This window comes from Zeus faber (assembly GCF_960531495.2).
Source record: "Zeus faber genome assembly, chromosome: 12".
NCBI classification, from domain to species: Eukaryota; Metazoa; Chordata; class Actinopteri; order Zeiformes; family Zeidae; genus Zeus; species Zeus faber.
In genome coordinates, this window is record NC_137196.1 from 24,753,955 (window position 1) to 24,772,455 (window position 18,501).

Below are 18,501 nucleotides of genomic sequence, written 5' to 3' on the forward strand. Positions count from 1 at the left end.
CTGGTGAATGATTCATTTGCTCTCACTTTATTCCCGAGGTTCTAAATCACTCGCTCCCTCTCCATGCTGTAAATCCAGCTCAACAAGAAACTTACTCAATTATTTACCACAGCGGAGAGTGATACCGGCCACTCACAAACACACAGGCACGCGCGTATACAGTATATGTGTGTGTTCATATGGGCTCAGGCGTGTGCAAGAGAAGAAGTGTGAAAAGTGAATGCAAATCAAGTAGATGACACACAACACATCAAAGTGGCAACAAAAATGATTAAAAAAAAAAAAAAAAAAAAAAAAAAAATTCAAAAGGTTGTCAAGCCGAGAGAAGAGCGGGCCGTGATGACACTCACGGGGGTAGCAAAATGTATCCTGAAGTTAAAGCAGAGCAAAATAATACATATATTTTTTTTTTAACCGAAAAATAAAAACATACACAGAGAAGCTAAAATAAGATAACTCTCCCTCCCTCCCTCCCCCCAGGCCCTGCAGTCCCTCTCCCTGTCCGACTCCCGGCTGCGGCAGCGGGGCACAGTGCTGGTCAACGCGCTGGGCTCCAACGCCTGCCTGCGCCGGGTGGACCTGAGCGGGAACGGCCTGGAGGACAGCGGGGCCAAGATGCTGAGCAAGGCCCTGCAGATCAACACCACCCTCAGGTACGCGGGCGGGGGCCCGGCTTTTATTTGTATTTTTTTTATTTTTTTTATTTAGGTTTGTTGACTCTTGCAGCATTATAGAACAGAGGCTTCAGAACATTTTTTTCTTTTATGTTATGACAGTGTTTTCACCCGGGACCCTCCAAATACATTTGGTACCTAAACGGTGAAACACTCAAACACCTTCAGACACAGATTAGGCCTAATGTGTGTTCAAAATAGTCCCAGACCCGCCCTAGTTCAAGATTCAAGATTAAAGGGGTTTATTCGTCACATACATATACATACTTTCATACATATATGCAGTGAAATGTCAATGCAACGCACCCGGTGATTACACACAATATGTCCTACTAGACCAACTAACTGATTCCTAAAACGTAATGCAGTAAGTCGAATACTATAGAATAAAATAAAAATATATAGAATAAAATAAAAATAGTCTTGGTTTAAAAAAAAAAAAAAAAAAAAGAATAAAATTTTTTAAAATTTTAGATTTCCAGAAGTAAGATTAGAGCTGATCTAGGTCTAAGTGAAGGTTTAACTTGAAGCTGGCAGGGGCAGGTTTATCCCTGCATCAGTGTGGCCTCCAGGTCGACCTGGACAACGGAGGAAATGGATCATCTGTAATCTATGGAGCCGACTAGTCCTTCACTACCTTCGTCTCGGCGCTTCCCACAGTGGAACTAGTTCATTTTGAACGAAGCAACGTGTCAGAATTCCGAATTCATTTAAGTCGGGTTATCTCAGTGGATTTAGATTGAACCCCTCCTGTGACTCCGCCTTTAAAGTTACAGGGTGTGATGGTTCTACCAGATGGTACAGTAAAATGACCTGGACGTACACGTATCTCTGGTAAATGCCGACGGATCCCGTTTGCCGGTTAGTCGGCATTGTTGAGGTTTTTTTTTATTTATTTGGGAAGAATTCTAAAGCTGCAATCGTACAAATAACTTCAATTTCAAACAACAGTTGTATTCTACTGTTAAACCACTCTTTGCTGATATTATTGCTGTGGAAGTTGTACAAATTTGCTTTTATGTAGATTTGTCCAAAAATTTGTATGCTAAGAGCCCCATCCCTAATGGGTCCCTGTCGTGTGTGTGTGTGTGTGTGTGTGTGTGTGTGTGTGTGTGTGTGTGTGTGTGTGTGTGTGTGTGTGTGTGTGTGTGTGTGTGTGTGTGTGTGTGTGTGTGTGTGTGTGTGTGTGTGTGTGTGTGTGTGTGTGTGTGTGTGTGTGTGTTTCAGAGTCAGGTCCATCAGTCTTTTCGTTTTTTTTTTTTTATTCCGTCCCAAAACGCCACCAGAGAGTCAAACTAGCATAAAGCCGGCTGCATCTTATCACAAAATCATGAGTGCTGCACTGAAGATGGGAGGCGGGTGGGTGGAGCGGGCGGGGGCTGGAGTGGAAACCTTTCAGCTCAGACAGAAATGAGGATAATGGAGAGAAACTTTCTCTCTTGTCCCGTCCCCCCCCCCCCTTTCCCGCCAGAGGGCTAATGTATAGGAAGAGTGGAAGGAAGGGAGATAAGGATGTTAGGTACGGTTTGGAGTGGAAGTGGGGGATGATGAAAACCCCCACACCTCCACCCGACCAAACCCAGCGAAATTACTGGAGAAAAGAAAGAAAGACGGATTGAAATACGGTGGAGCGCCGGGTTGGATGAGAAGAGAGAGGCGGTGTGAGGAGAAGAGTTGGGGACGGTGGAGCGCGGGAGGATGAGGAAGGTGGAGGGGGGGGGGATGAGGAGGGTGGGTGGGTAGATGAGGAGGAGGAAGGGTAAGGTGGAGAGTGTGAGGAAGAGGGAGGTGGAGGGGAGATGGATGGTGGAGGAAGAGATTTGAATTCAGGTAATCAGGAAGGATTGAAAGAATGAGGGAGGCAGGTGTGTGTGTGTGTGTGTGTGTGTGTGTGTGTGTGTGTGTGTGTGTGAAGGACCAGAAAATGTGGTTTAAAACGAAGGGGAGTGGAGACCTGAGGAGGGGGGATGTGAGCTGCTGGAGTGAGGACACGAACGAGAGCAAAAGATGAAGAATCGAGGGAGGGAGGGAGGTGAAAGGGGGATGGAAGGAGGGCGGTGTCACTGTTTCGTGGGTTTCTCACTATACTTATGGGGACCGGTCTCAGAATTTAAAATTTTTTGGGGTCCTCACTAACTGTGTGTGTGTGTGTGTGTGTGTGTCCGTCCGTCCTCACTTTCTTTCTCTCCCGCTCTTTGTTTATGCATGCATAGTTGTTCTTATTTGTTTTGGTTTTTCTTTGCTTTCATGTCTAATTATTTTAAGTTTATGAATATAATTTGAGCATCTTGCAAATAAATGCGAGTTAGACTCTAAATTCTCTCCCCCTCTCTCTCTCTCTCTCGCTCCCTTGCTCGCTCGCTCTCTCTCCCTCTGACTCACTCTCTTTCATCTCGTCGCCCTCGTTTGATCCCTCTAAGGAGTGTGACGTGGGATCGGAATAACACCACCGCGACAGGCTTCCAGGACGTGGCGCGGGCGCTGGAACAGTGAGACACACACACACACACACACACACACACACACACACACGCACACACGCTACCTATATACAGATGATTACACGTAAAAATACCAATATAAAAAAAGACCCAGGTGTCCGCCCCCTACAGGACGATGCAACTATTACATCGACTTAAGGCGTCAGATGGCCGAGTGTTACACTGCATTTCGTCACTCTCTGCTCTCTCTTTCTTGTTGGTGCGTGCATGCGTGTGTGTGTGTGTGTGTGCGCGCGCGCTTACCTCTATGCATTGCATCTGTGTGTGCATGCTTGTATTTGACAAGTTTGTGAGGGTATACCCGTCCATGTTTCTGGGCATGCACACTTGTGTTCTTCCTTGTATACAGTACACACACAAGTTGTGTGTATTTCTGTCGGTTCATCAGAGAGTTTAAAAAGTAACAAGATTGCAGTTAAAAAACTATTATATATATTAATTATGTGTGTTTATTTTTTTGTGTTATAGTTAAAGCTAAGCTGAAATAGAAATGTTTAAACATTGCCTATATAAAGTGTATATATACAGATAAATAAAGATAATCTAAAAAAGCTAAAATGTAAATATTGCTCTTACTTGCTTCACATGATCGTATCCGACAGACGGCCCCTCCCCCTAGTGGCCGTCAGATGAACTTTCCATCCTAAAAATGTCGTCGTCCTTTGCGTCACAAATGGGGGGAAAAATGGGAGAGTTTGTTTTTCTCCAGAACAGCGGGGGGTGGTTTGCTCAGCTGGGCATTTACCGTTTCCCGTGAATGAGCGTTTAAAACCTCCTTCATAAAGTGTTTGCAAAGTGCGAACAAAAATGTTACATTAATAACGGCATTATTTCGAATTACATGACTTATCTACCGCGTTTCAAGCCCACTTCCGTCCGTCGCGTCGGACCGGAGCGGAGTGACTGGACTGGCGGTTTGGCCGTGTGGTTTTGGGTGTGAGTCGGGCTCTGCAGGGACGGATTGGTGAGGGAACGTGTTCCCCGCCAGGGCAGACGAAGACGGCCCTTGACGCGGGGACCTGAACGTCTCCTCTCGTCCTCTCTCCTCCTCAGTAACTTCACGCTGCAGTACATGCCGCTGCCGCTCAGCGACGTGACGCAGGCGTATCGCAACGCCCCTGAGAAGACGGACCAGGCGCTGACAAAGGTACTGAACGCCTCCAGACCGCCGCCGCCTCCGCGCCGCCTCCAGGGCCAGGGCTTACAATGTCGCGCATTCACTTTATTTTTTTTTATACTTTTTTTTTTACGAAACGATTCCATTAAAAGTATTTGATTTTGCTGTCCAAGCCACAAGAAACTGTTATAAAACCAGTCAATAGAATCATTTAGTTCAAGACCTGCACTTTTTCTACCTATTACAAATTCCAGCCTTACTTTTTTTTTTTTTTTTTTTTTTTTTTAATTTTGAATTAATAAGCTCTCAGGAAGTAAGAAATTTATCTCTTCAGCTCCAAAGACATTTTATCAGCGTTAGTACTCATCTGGCAGACTCGCCAGATTTGGTTCCAACCTGAAGCTCAGATCCTAAATCTCAGAGCTCCCGAAACAGCTGCTGTGTTCTCATCGCTGACTGTGCTTTGCTCGATCCACTCGGAAATTCCGGCACTGATTATGGCAACGACTCCATTAATGAGCGGCGGTTTGACAGACTTTATTTGTTTGCCTGACATACGTACTTTTCAAAAACCCCAAATCCGGTCTGCGGGTTCCAGTTCTGGCCGTCGATCGCTCGACGATCCGGCTCCCACGAACCAAATGAGAGAAATGACGACATTTTAATGTTTTTCTTCCAAACCTCATCCGCCCTTGAGTTGAGACACCTGATTCAACTCATTTTCTTTTTCATTTTGTGAGATAATTAGGCGGAAGCGCTGCCGCGTCTCCGCCCTCCCCACCCGCACCCCCCCCTCCCCCCCCCCCCCCCCCCCCCGTGCTGAGTGGAGGAAACTGAATCAAAGACGCTGCTTTCACATTACCATGCAAATGGCCCCTGAGCTTTGTAAACATTCATCAGCTTCTGGTCTCCCACATCTGCTGTTTTTTTTTTTTAATTGTGTGTGTGTGTGTGTGTGTGTGTGTGTGTGTGTGTGTGTGTGTGTGTGTGTGTGTGTGTGTGTGTGTGTGTGTGTGTGTGTGTGTGTGTGTGTGTGTGTGTGTGTGTGTGTGTGTGTGTGTAACAGATTCAGCGTGCACTGCTGAGGAACAACCAGACGCAGCGGTTTTCTCAGAAACAGGCCCTCAGGCTGCACCAAGGCCTGGTCACCAGCACGGCCGAACAGGTGTGTGTGTGTGTGCCCGTGCCCGCGCGCGCAGGGGTGTATACATCAAATCACGAATGTAATTAAAATGCAATTTAAAAATTCTGACGCTGTGCGTTTGTGCGCGCGTGTGTGCAGGTGATGGAGCGTCTATGTGTGCGTGTGCAGCAGCAGGTGTGTGTGTTGCGAGGCTCCGAGGAAGGAGAGGAGGTCCAGGCGGCAAGACAAATCCTCAAAGAGGCGAGGAACTCCCGAGCCGTAAGTTCTCTCTCTCTGTCTGTCTGTCTGTCTGTCTGTCTGTCTGTCTGTCTGTCTGTGTGTGTGTGTGTGTGTGTGTGTGTGTACACATATACTGTATATACATATATTAAAATGTTTGTTATGCAGTACCCTCACAGGGTATGCTTATTGCATTGGTGCTTAATACCATGCTGCATTTTAAAGTGTGTGTGTGTCCATCAGCTCTACCCTTCTCTGTGTGAGCTGGCGCATGTCCTGTCAGTGGACGGCCCGGTCAAGCAGAGACTGGACACCCTGGCTGGGGAACTTGCCAAGGCTGCGGATAAAGAGCTGCAGGTAAGAAACGGTTGAAAGACGGATGGATGTGTAAACGTTTGGATAAAAAAAAAAAGCTCAGTTTAATTTCTCTGCAGATCCCCCTGCAGCTCCCTCTAGGACTCCCAGTCCAGTTTGGGGGCCCCCTGATCTACAGTTCCTATGGTGGTGGGAGGAAAAAAATGTCTTTAATATCTCATAGCAAACATTTGAGATATTGAAGAAAATTGTGGGTTTTCTCTCACACATGTCAATGTTAGATCAGCGGTTTCTCAAACTTGGGTCCACGGCCCCCCGTGGGTCCTCGAAGGAATAGGTTATTTAATATATATATCAAATAAGTAAATAAATAATAATTATAAATAATTATTGGCAATGACGTCCCCAGGTGATCGTGGACTCCATGGTGTCCCTGTGCCGCGAGCTGTGTCCCATGTCGTCGTCGGCGGCTGAGAGACTCAGCCCGCCGCTGTCCTCCATCTCCGAGCAGGTGTCCATCCCTCGCTCCACTGTGCGGAGCGCCCTGATGGAGAGAGCGGCCGAGGACATCAACAGAGCACTGGAGTGAGTGGAGGGATGGAGGGATGAGGGTTATCCAACGTTGCTCCCTGGATGTCCTGTCTTACCTTCTGTTCCTTTCTCTTCGTCTCCCCCTTCCTCTCTCTCTCTTTCTCTCCGTCAGGGAGGTGAAGCTCTCTGTGGTCTCATACCTCACCAACTCCATCGTGGACCAGATCCTCCAGGAGCTCTACACCACCCATAAGACCCTGGTACTGGTAATGCCACCATACTGCATGACTTCTATCTGGGTGGATGGATGGAGGAATGGGTGGATGGATGTATGCATGGAAAGATACTTTATTCTTCCCCAGAGGGAATTTGCAGCGTAAGGCAGTAATAATAAAGTAATTGGAATATGAAAAGAAAATAACTGTCAATATGTAATATACCTTCAATTTTGAAAAATAAAACAAACCAAAAAAAATAAACCTAAAGAAAAAGTCTTAAAATAAACAAGAAACAATGAATAGAATTGTGTGTGAAATCCAAAATTGTGAAGAAAATGTGCAATAACTAACAATAACCAATACCCCTCCCCCATTGGGCTGCGATATTTTTTTAAATATCAAAACAAACAAAGCAGATTCTCACCAGCGCCAGGCTACGACATGGCATCCGTAATGGAGAGTCTGAGTGAAGTTTGTTTGGTTTTTTTTAGGCGGAGCCTGGAGGACTTTTTATTTTGATCTGATTGAGCGAGCGTGAGGAAATCTTTCACTTTTATTTCACCGTGAGTGGGCGGGCGTTCCAGCCCGGATAACATCAGGCTGCACGGGGAACCGTGGAATTTGGGCTATTTCAGCAGGGCGCACCAGCAGGAGCCAGACGTTGAAGAACAATACCAAAGAAATACCAAACGCATCAGTGGTAGAAACTGTGTTATATTATAAATATTATAACACAATTACAAACATAATTATTAGACTGAAGCTCATCACCTTTTTATGAAACAATAAATAACATCAAATGAGTAATACAAATATTAAGTAAGTAATAAACGTACATAAATAGAACGACGCTCTGTAATCTTTTAATGAAATATTATTCAATATGAAATAAACTCAGAGTCCCTGTGGATTTTCTCTAAAGCCCATTTGTCATTCTTTTTTGGCTGCATCACTTTATATTATTTTATTTTTTCCATTCCACTGCAGGGCCAGTGTGTCCTATCACCTCCCTAATCACAAAAATGGGTTTATATTCAGAGTTCGCCCAGTGCAAACCAACAACACAGAACAATCTAAAAGGGGATGGTAGCTCAGGCGGTAGAGCTGGTGGTCTAGTAATCTAAAGGTTGCTGGTTGGATCCCAGGCTCCTCCTGCTAGCATGCTGTAGTGTCCTTGAGCAAGACACTTAACCCCTAATTGCTCCTGATGGCTATGCCGTCGGTGATTGAACAATTGTAAGTCGCTTTGGATAAAAGCGTCTGTAATGTAATGTAATAATCTAGTCTCTCCTTTTCTGTGGAAGGAAAGGACAGAGTGGCGCTCCCAGCAGGGGGTGTGCAGGAATGTGGATGAAGCATTTGTTGCTGTGACCTGTCTAACCTGTCTGTGACCGGTGTCTTTTTGTGATTTTTCTATTTGATTTTTCCATTCCATATGCACGTTCAATTTTATGTGTGCACTGGTTGTTTTTGTTTGTTTTTCGTCATGGGAAACACACATTCTAATTTCCCAAAGCAAACGGAAAACAAAAAGTGACGAATATAAGCTCAAGTAAAAAACAGAAATGTAAATGATGCAGTGAAATACAGTCACGAATGAGGGAAGATAACTCTGTGTGTGTGTGTGTGTGTGTGTGTGTGTGTGCGTGTGCGTGTGCGTGTGTGTGTGTGTGTGTGTGTGCGTGCGTGCGCGTGCGTGCGTGCGTTCTGCAGCTGCGGCAGGTCTCGCAGGCGAAGCGCTGGGACGACGTGGGGACGAGCCGTCGCTCCGCCGCCCGTCAGTCCAGGATCCACGACTCGCTGGAGTTCCCCGACGACGAGCTGAGCCTCAACCTGGGCATCGTACGTCTGCATCCATAATATTATTATTATATATATGTACAGTGTAGTGTATATGTTTTTCCCCCTCCAGAGTTTACAAGCCGCAGGGACATGAAATACGTCAAATCGAGCGGCTCAATTGCGATCAGGGTTCCTCTCACTTTCCTTCCATCCTTGGAAAACGGATGCCCGGACACATGATTGGGTTTTCTATTTTTTTTCAATTCATGAAAAATGTCCCTTAAACTATCGATAAAATAAGGAACACGTCATTTTATGTTCATCCAGTAAGGACAATCTTTATTTTAAGGAACGGAGGGCTAGATTATTTATGGAATTCTTTTCGGGAGGTAATTTATTTTGCCAAGCGAACAGCGCCCTCATTTTAATTAAAAAGAAAAAAGTACACACGGCGCCATCTATCTCCATAATTATATTAAATATGGAAAGGGAGAGAGGTCGGAAATGTTTAATGCGCCCACAACAGCCCATCGATTTCGAGCCGGCGGGGTCGCGGACGCCCGGTGCACAGAAGCCCCGTCGCCGGCGGTGTGACCCCGGCATCAGTTTGCAGGGCGGCGTCTCCCATACACACTCACTTTAAAACGCTCAAACGTTGCACTTTTAACAGACGCTCTAAAGAAAATACAAATAAAAACCTGAAGGATCTCTACGTCGCTGCAACTTCCTCAGTTCTCGCCCAAACCGGACAATCCTTCACCAAACTTTTCGTAGGGTGGCTCTCTGTGCCATAACCTGCCAGGTGCTTCTATTTACAGTCACACAGGAGCGGGCGGGGCTCTCCCCAGGCGTCCGCTCACTTTTCACAATTTCTCTGATAAATCCGCCGCTCGCGCAGCGTGGGACGCCGGTTACAATGACACACGGTGTTGTTTTCCCTCTTGAAAATTTTTATTTATTTATTTGCTTTTTGACAGACGTCTGACTTTCTCAATTCAAAGGGGTTTATTGGCATCGGAAACATTGTCTGAGTTCCTTCAGAGAGATGTGAGAGAAAACGCTCATAAGCAGAGACATCACAACCTATGGAAAGCAGATTGTGGAACAAAAAAACAAAAAAACTACTGCAGCACAAGACGAAAGCTGCAGCATTTTTTAATTTTATTTTTTTATGTGACCTGATTAACCTTTACCGTGGCTGGTGAATGTTTTATAATTTTAGAGGGAGCTTAAATACACTGTACATTTATTTTGGTTGTTTTCTGTCTTCTACGAGAGGCCCGGGCTGGAAGTTGTTCGCTCGGGCGGGTTTTATTTTTAGACGCCTTTACAAACTTCACAAACGCGGGGGAAATGAAATGGACATTTGAAGAGTTGGCCGCGTCGCTTCTTTTTGTTTGTGAAGGAACCAAATGTCCACGAGTTGATTCCAGGTGGGAGCCGAAACGCGGGACGTTTTTTCAATTTTTTATTTATTTGATTTTTTATTTTTTTTTACTGTTCCGATTTGAAAGGCGAACAGGAGGTGGAAGCAGATTTTAGATTTGAGTTTCAAACAGATGACCCGCTTCCACTTCCTGTGTGAAGTTCTGCCACACAGACTGACTGCCAGTACAACCTGGACCCAAAGGAACAAATGGTTGGATCCGATTTTTGGGATGGATGGATAGATAGATGGCTGTATGGATGGATAGATAAGTAGATGTGTGGGTGGATGGATGGATGGATGGATAGATAGATTCATCCCCGGAGGGAAATTGCATTGTCACAACACCTGACAAAAATATAGGCAATTATAATGAAGTGATAAGAACAAAAAAACAGCAAATATAAAGCAATGATCATCAGCAATAAACCTCAGAATGAACTGGAAGATGGAAAATTTTGAAAATATACAACAAACCGAATGATTAATTAAAACCATACCTACTGTAATTAAACCATTGAAAATTATGAAAACAATTAATAAAAGGAATGAAATTGTCAACCTAAATCTATCGGAACCTGAAAATGAATTAGAACATTGAAGAATTTGAAAATAATGTATATACTATAAACAGAATAATAACCTAAAAACATTTTAAAAAATTGGAAATTACAATGTGAAATATTGTAAATATGCCACTGGCATAAAACTACACTGGCAAGTGTATCCCATAATGCATGTGATGAAGCTGCACGCTTAGCCATGACAAAATCAACAATAGTTTTTCATATATATTTTTTTTTAATTCAGGTTTAGATCCCATAACTTTTAAACTTTTTATTTGTGTTTTTCTTTTTTTGTCAACAGGATACGATTGCCATAAAGAAGCGGAGCGCCAGGACCAGGAGGATCCGTCCCGTCTCCACCCGCCTGAGTGAGGCCCCAAATGACATTTAAAGAAAAAAAACAAAAAATAAATGCCGCCCGTGGAACAGGCTTTTTTTGGACAACAAAAAGGGAGCAGCTAAGCACAGCTCCCCATCCTCCCCTCTTCCCCGCCCCAGGTCTGGGTGAGGAGGCCTGCTCCTCCCCTCCTCCTCCTCCCCCCTCCGCCGACCCGGCTCACCCGGCCCCCCTGTCCCGCTCGGCGTCGTGGGACTGCCTCGCCACCCTTCCCACCAACGGCTCCCCACTGCGCCACGTGACCCACGTCCGGCCCAGGCCCCCGCGGAGACACCGGGCGGGGCACCTGCCACCTGAGGCTGTGAGTCCATGACCTTTGACCTTGCTCTGGTGCGCGCGTGTGCGTGTGTGCGTGTGTGTGTGTGTGTGTGTGTGTGTGTGTGTGTGTGTTCTCGTGTAGGGTCACAGTGAAGGACGCTGCCTGTCCACCAGTGAGAAATAGGATCACGAAATACGAAAGAGTCCGAAATCACATCCTCACATATTTATTTTATTACAAGAAGTTAGTATGTGGGCGTATTAAGCGTGTATGAAACCATAGTACCCAAAAATTGATAAATGGATCAATTGATGGAAACATGGAAAGACCTTCCATGAGGTAATTTTTTGGGTTAAGATAAGATGAACCTTTATTCGTCCTACAACGGGGAAATCTGCCCAGTTACAGCCGCATAAAGTGACAACAGGAAATAGAGAGCGTCAATAAAGAGTCATAGTAACTGAAAGTAAGAAAGAATCAAGGTAAGCACTATAAACAATATAAAATATATAAAAATATATACCTAGGTAGAAATAACTAAATACATATATAGGAATCAGAGTGTTGCACATATTTCGACAAATTACAGATCAGGGATTGTACTTTTTTTAATTTTTTTTTAATTTTTTTTAATTATAAATAAATAAAAATGACCAAATGTTATGTATTTTGCATTTATATTTATATAGTGTATACTGTATAAAAGCACACTGGACGCTATATAATGTACATATACGGGACTTGTTTTGTTTATCCAATTCCATGTTGCCTTATCTCTCCTGTCTCTAATCTGAACTTTGATGAATTCATATTGTTTTCTGTGCCACCGGCATTTTCCAAAATTAGCTCCCTCTTAGAAACAAACAAAACCAAAACAAAGCGATTTTGTGTGTGTGTGTGTGTGTGTGTGTGTGTGTGTGTGTGTGTGTGTGTGTGTGTGTGTGTGTGTGTGTGTGTGTGTGTGTGTGTGTGTGTGTGTGTGTGTGTGTGTGTGTGTGTGTGTGTGTGTGTCGCTCAGATCTTCATATCTCCTGCTCTGCTCTTCGGGGGGGGGGGGGGGTACCTTAGGATTTTGTGAGTTTTAAGACTTTGATGTATTTTTAATTTTTTTACTAAATCAGGACAAAGTGGGCCGGGTCAGCAGGGATGGAAGTTTATCAAATGGCTTTACTTTACTTTTTGCAGGTGATGCCTCTGTGCCAGCTGGCCTTTCCAAATGATAACTTTAGTCTAAATGGAGGCGTTAGTTGGTGTAATCCTGTTATCTGCTGTGTGTGTGTGTGTGTGTGTGTGTGTGTGTGTGTGTGTGTGTGTGTGTGTGTGTGTGTGTGTGTGTGTGTGTGTGTGTGTGTGTGTGTGTGTGTGTGTGTGTGTGTGTGTGTGTGTGTGTGTGTGTGCCCATGTTCAGCATTGTTCAGAGAATGGAGGCGTGAACCTCCTGGAGGATGGATTACCAGATTTTTACACCAAGCGAGTGCTTCCCGACAGGTGAGACCGCTGAATTAGACGGATTCCTATTGGAATTAACTAACAGCTCGTGGTTGATTTCTCCATTTTAAACCCGTTTAAAAAAAATATATATAATAATAATATATATTTATACACACTACACTGTCCATGCATACTGAAGAATGAGCAGTAGATTCTGAGCTTGCTCTCACGGTGCATTGGTGCTGAGGTGAAATCTAGTTGCCCCTCAGACTTAATTTTATGAATGAATGAAACTGTATCCGGGCGGGGCCCGGGGGGGGTCTGAATAGTGGGGGTGTGTAGTCACCCAGATGATTATTATTTATTGACTGATGTGACCTTGACGTCACATGACGCACACACGCGGTATGTTATTTTTTTCCTTCGTCAGTTAAAAAGGCCTTTCTTTTGGGTCCCGGCTGGTTTTGTAGCGGGTGTGGGAAGGATCCTGGTGGACTCGGTGGGGGGGGCGTAGCCGTCAGTGCACCTCACATCCACCCGGTCGGTCGGTTGGCGACCTCTCCTGACCCGCGGCCAACTCGAAAGTCTCAGACGTGAAATGTCTTCCGGCCGCGGGGTTAACGCCGCTGCGCTCTCGCAGCTTGTTTATTTTAACGATCGAAGAAGAAACACGGACGTTGTGTCGCGATCGGCACAAAAGGCCCTCGCCGAGGACGCGCAGTGCGGGGTTGAAGCGCCGGCACGGCGGTTTTATTCCAAACGAGCTCCAGTTAGGATCGCGCAGTGAATATGGGATGTTTGTGGGCAGGGCCTCGACCGGGACTCCCTCGGAGCCGACCCTGCCGTCCCCCTCCTGCGAGACAAGACCGACAGATTAAAATGCCTTCCCAGCTGCTGTGATTGGCCGGTCGTTCAGTTGGCCACAGCTGGCACTTCGCCTCCCGGGGCGCGCTCCACCACGCCCCCGAGTCTGCCACAGACGTACTTTGCGCCATGCGGCGACGGTGGTGATCGACGCGGCCCTGCATAAGCTCCTGTCTATTGGTTTATCAGCGTTTTAAGGAAAAATAGAATTTTATTTGTAAAGAAATACCATTGAATTATTTAGTTTTATTATATTTGAAATATACATGTTCATTAAAATGTCTCCCTCTCTCTCTCTCTCTCAGCCAACTGTCATCCCTCCATCAGAACCAGTCTTTGAGGAGGAAGAAGAGGCGCAGCATGCTGTCCATCTTCTCCGGCTTCCGCAAAAACCGCAACTCCACCATCTCCAACCAGGACTCAGAGTAAGGCGGGGGAGGAGCGAGGACCCGAACGCGGAACGCGGAGGCACTGCACTGTTCCTTTAAAGTGACCGGGGAGGATTTTTAACGCGACTACGATGCTTCGTGAATATTTAAATGGCAGCAGAACACAGCCCCCTCTCAAATCCGGCTTCATTTGCTTGAACTGATTTTTGTTTTGCATTAAATATATTGAGGGTGATCTTACATAATCGTGCAGTCGTCGAGAGTAGGCGCCAAAGAGGAATAAAATACTTGAGCAGAAAAAAAAAAATAGATAAGTACTGGGATTAGCACTGACATTTTAGTGGCAGTGGGGAGATGCTATTGGTTGCAAAATTTGATATTAAAGATAAAAAAAAAAAAAAAAAAGACTGGGGAAGGCACACACCGATCAGCATTAAAAACATTAAAAGCACCTGCTTAATAATGTGTAGGTTCCCCTCGTGCCACCGAAAAATGCTCTGACTGGTCGAGGTTTTTCATATATTTATTTTTTAAATCCGCTTTTATTATTTATTTATTTATTTACATATTTTTATACAGGGATCAAGAATAATAAATAATCCCGTCCCCACGCATGGTATCGCATCAATTCCAGTGTCAATCCTTGTGTGTGTTTCTGTGAAAAAACAGTTTGGAGATCAGACAGACTCATCTGGGACTCTGAAGATCTTGTAATGTGTGACGCCCCTGTCATCCATTAGTCATGTAGTGTGAAACCACAAGACCGCAAGAATCCCGATCACAAGACAAGTTGTGTCGTGTGAGCAGCGCTCTGATGACTCTGAAAGTCGTGTAATGTGCCCATGGCAGGAGAAAAGTGGGGCCCCCATGGAACGGGCTTGTTGTTCCAGCCCATCCCACAGATGCTGTGTGTGTGTGTGTGTATGTATATATATATATATATATATATATATATATATATATATATATATATATATATATATACACACACACACACACTGCAGTAATTCTACAATGGGTGGTTTGCCTCTTAGGTTAACAGTGTGCTTAATCGAAACTGAGATAACAGCTTCCAACACATATTATTATTATTATATTATTGTCTCATAATAATATAGTAATAGTAATAATAGAGTAATACTACTAATTTTTTTTCTCTGACAAAAGTTGAGCTTATTGAAGCCGGCCGGTTTTACTGTCATCTTTATGTTGTTTGTTTTTTGAGGCTTGTCTTCTCTTTGCCGTCGTATCACACCTTTATTATGGATTTACCTTTTTTTTTTTTTCCGCCATGTGCTGTATCACAGGGGGCAGTTGAAACAGCCCCCGGGTCCGTGTGTCCGTCCATCTATTTTTAACCGGGAAGCAGCGTTTAGTTGGCCATGCAGTGGAGATAGAAATGAGGCTGAGAACCAGTTAGAATCCGTCATTCTCTCTGTTCGCCCCTGCAGCGCCGCGGACAACATCTACTCCTTGATCCAACACGCAAAGGATTGTGGGAAGGGGGAGGCGGCGGCTCTGGCAGCCAACGGCAGCGCGGCCTCTCCTCGGCCGCTGCACGGCGTCAGGCCGTCCAGCCCGTCCTGCCTCATCCAGAGACAGGTACTGCACAGCCTGTTGTTTTTTATTTTTATATATTTTTTTAAATTAAATCCCATATATATGTGTGTGTGTGTATATGTAAATGTATATATATTAGTGTGTGTGTGTGTGTGTGTGTGTATGTGTGTGTATGTATATATATATATATCTATATATATATAGATATATATATATCTATATATATATATCTCCTTTTTTTTTAAGCTGTTGCTTCATAAGAAACCGCTGTTGAATGTATTTGTGTTGTGTATGTGCTTCCTCTGCTATTTTAACGTAGTTGGTCACACGTAGGAGGTGAAAGTACTGTTCACCAACGACAGATGCAACAAACACTAGAACAACTCAAATAATCCTTCAATCTATTTGACTTTTTAGATTTAATTTTATTTTTCCCTACTTATTTTGACTTTTGACTGTCTCTGTAGCTCTTTTCCAATCGAGCATCTTTGCGGTTGAATTTGACCTTGGAATTACGCCCGGGCCGGTTTGAAGCGCCTCCATGTCTGTGTTTTGTCCCTCATGGCGGCCGTCCTTGAGTTGTGACGTCCCGGTTACGAGCAGGTCCGGCAGCAGGCGTCCGTCCTGCCGAAACACCCATCAAGGCAAGCTGACCTCTGACCTCAGGGGCGGGGCTCCTGGACATCACCCGCGCAGGCGACGCGGAAGAAGCCAAAATATTTCGCCTTTTCATGTTTCTTCTTGGCACAAAAGAGACAAAACAAAGCCTGGTCGACCCAGTTTGTATATCAGATGTTATGTTCCCAACTCATTTTCCAGATAGGGATCAAAAGCGCTTGCTTCCCCTGCTCTGGGTTTATTACCGTGGAGGTGACATGGCGGGGCGTCGCCCGAGCCCTCCATTTCCTCTCAGCGGTTTGTGTTTATGTGGGCCGCCCGACGTCCGACAGAGCGAAAGATGGAGCGGCTTTGCTTTGATCCTCTCCCTTTCTCTCTCTCTCTCTCTCTCTCTCTCTCCCCGTCCCTCTCGTCCTCCATGCCAGTCCACGGACCTGGTCAGCATGGTGTACAGCTGCATCGGCGCCGAAATCGAAGACTCGGACGGCAGCGGCAGCACCTGCGACGGGAAGCCTCTGGACCAGACGTCCTCGGTCGCCCACGGCAACGGCCACGGCCACGCCCCCGCACCCGAGGGGCGGGCGGGCGAGGCGGAGCGGAGGCAGGAGAGGATCGTCCCCCTGATGGAGACGGAGGCCGACGTGGCGGAGGTGGAGGAGAAGCAGGAGGCTGGCGTGCAAAGGCCGGAGCCTCCTCCACAGAGCAGCAAGCCCAGTCTGGCTGCGATGAGGCAGCGACACCTGCAGGAAAGCTTAGGTACTGCATTTAAGATGCTTGTTTTTCAACAATGATGATAATAATAATAATACATTTGGTTTTATAGCGCCTTACATACATGAATGCAGCTCACATTAATGTGCCTAACGTTTAAAAAAAAATAAAATAAAAAGAAAGGTTGAAATCTGGCTGCAATGAGGCAGCGACACCCGCAGGAGAGCCTAGGTACTGCATTTTGGATGGTCATGTTCCAATAATGAGGATAATACACTTTACTCATAAAGCGCATTTCATACCTAAAATGCAACTCACATGAAGGCTAAAATAAAAATTAAAAAGAAAACAAATGGGTAAAAGGCCCCTTAAAAGGTCAAGTTCAACAGGATGAAGAAGAATTTAAACCTTTAAAAGCATGAAATGTGACAAGATAATGCAAACAAAATAATGAATAAAATATTAAAAGTAACAAAATGATAATAAGAATAAAAACTGCTGCTAATTATTCGCAGGGTTAAATATGTTTTCAGCTGTTTAAAAATGGTTTTGATTTTGGATTCTAAACTTGGATATGAAATGATGGACTGACGCGCATATTCCTGTCTATTTAAGCAGCCAACGTCCCGAACTTCAACACGCGATATTCTGGGGTCGACCCGGGTGTCGTGTTTTCATCAGAGCCGATCGGAGATGGAGCCGATGAAAACCCCTGACCATTACACGGTCATTTGACCCAGGACTGGAACCCGGGTGTAACCTTTCCCACTCATGACAAAAGCCAGATGTTAGCGGGTGGTACCGGGTTTTGGGCGCCGTGGGACAGACGCGTTTGAGTCACAGTGAAATCCCTCTGATCTTTATCTGGTAAAGACGCATCGTAGTGGGACCTAAAACATTGGTACAATAGCCGGAGGCCAAACCTGGACACCATTAAATCATTGTTAAATAATTGAGCACCTTACTTTTTAATTTTAAAGGCTGAGCCGAGAATGATCTCGTTATGCTTCGTACACAGCTCAGGGCGAACCCGGGGCTGTTGTTCTTTCCTGATCACAAGCAGCTCATTCATAATTCTCCCTGTTTTTTTTTTGGGTTTTTTTTGTGGATAAAGAAGACATTTATTTAGTCCCAAAACCTTGCAGTCTAACAAATCATTTTTTTATATTAACAAGAAATGGAAAAAAGAAACCCATGTAAAAAAAAAAAAAACATGCTTTGTTACAGTGCAAGGTTTTCACTTTTTTTTTTTCATACCCATAGAACTGCTTATTATTATTATTATTATGACCTAAGAGTTTATGATTCACAAATGATTCAAGTGCAAGTTGGGTCTTGCATGCATGAGCTAATCTCAATTTTATTTTTTAAAGTGGAATTTGAAAAAGATTTATTGGGACACCTGCCCATCTCTCCAACAGTGGTGGGGGAAAAACACCGCACTGTGGGATTGAGTTACGTCATTAGGGTTTTAGATTTTTAAGATTCCTAAAAAATAGCTCTGAATTAAACCCCAGGCTCTTCCTAATATAAATGCTTTGTTTGGTTTGAAGGGCTCTCTCTCGCTCGCTCGCTCGCTCGCTCGCTCGCTCTATGTTGCTGAACCAAAGTGGTTGTGAGGGTTGATTTTTATCTCTCCCTTTGGACACACAGAAAGCAGAATATGTGGCGGCCAAGGGCGTAACTTTGGTTTCGGAGAGAACGCGTCCCCCGGTGCTTGTTTTGTTACACAGGGAAACGGAGTAAAATATAATAACCTACCTCTGAAAGTAAAAACAC

The 18,501-nt window shown here is 44.8% G+C and overlaps 1 protein-coding gene across 1 annotated transcript in view; it reads left to right on the top strand.

The window, feature by feature from the left end:
* carmil3 (capping protein regulator and myosin 1 linker 3) overlaps window positions 1-18,501 on the top strand; it is a gene marked incomplete at its 5' end in the record, with an annotated part of 82,143 nt that overhangs the window by 59,814 nt on the left and 3,828 nt on the right. Inside the window, 15 exons of the mRNA XM_080010477.1 lie at window positions 481-653; window positions 3,095-3,163; window positions 4,229-4,322; window positions 5,359-5,457; window positions 5,575-5,694; window positions 5,899-6,012; window positions 6,380-6,555; window positions 6,674-6,761; window positions 8,433-8,561; window positions 10,795-10,861; window positions 10,992-11,191; window positions 12,558-12,637; window positions 13,750-13,869; window positions 15,285-15,435; window positions 16,437-16,767. Coding sequence (XP_079866603.1) covers window positions 481-653; window positions 3,095-3,163; window positions 4,229-4,322; window positions 5,359-5,457; window positions 5,575-5,694; window positions 5,899-6,012; window positions 6,380-6,555; window positions 6,674-6,761; window positions 8,433-8,561; window positions 10,795-10,861; window positions 10,992-11,191; window positions 12,558-12,637; window positions 13,750-13,869; window positions 15,285-15,435; window positions 16,437-16,767 — 2,011 coding nt within the window. The remainder of the gene's footprint in view (window positions 1-480; window positions 654-3,094; window positions 3,164-4,228; window positions 4,323-5,358; window positions 5,458-5,574; window positions 5,695-5,898; window positions 6,013-6,379; window positions 6,556-6,673; window positions 6,762-8,432; window positions 8,562-10,794; window positions 10,862-10,991; window positions 11,192-12,557; window positions 12,638-13,749; window positions 13,870-15,284; window positions 15,436-16,436; window positions 16,768-18,501) is intronic.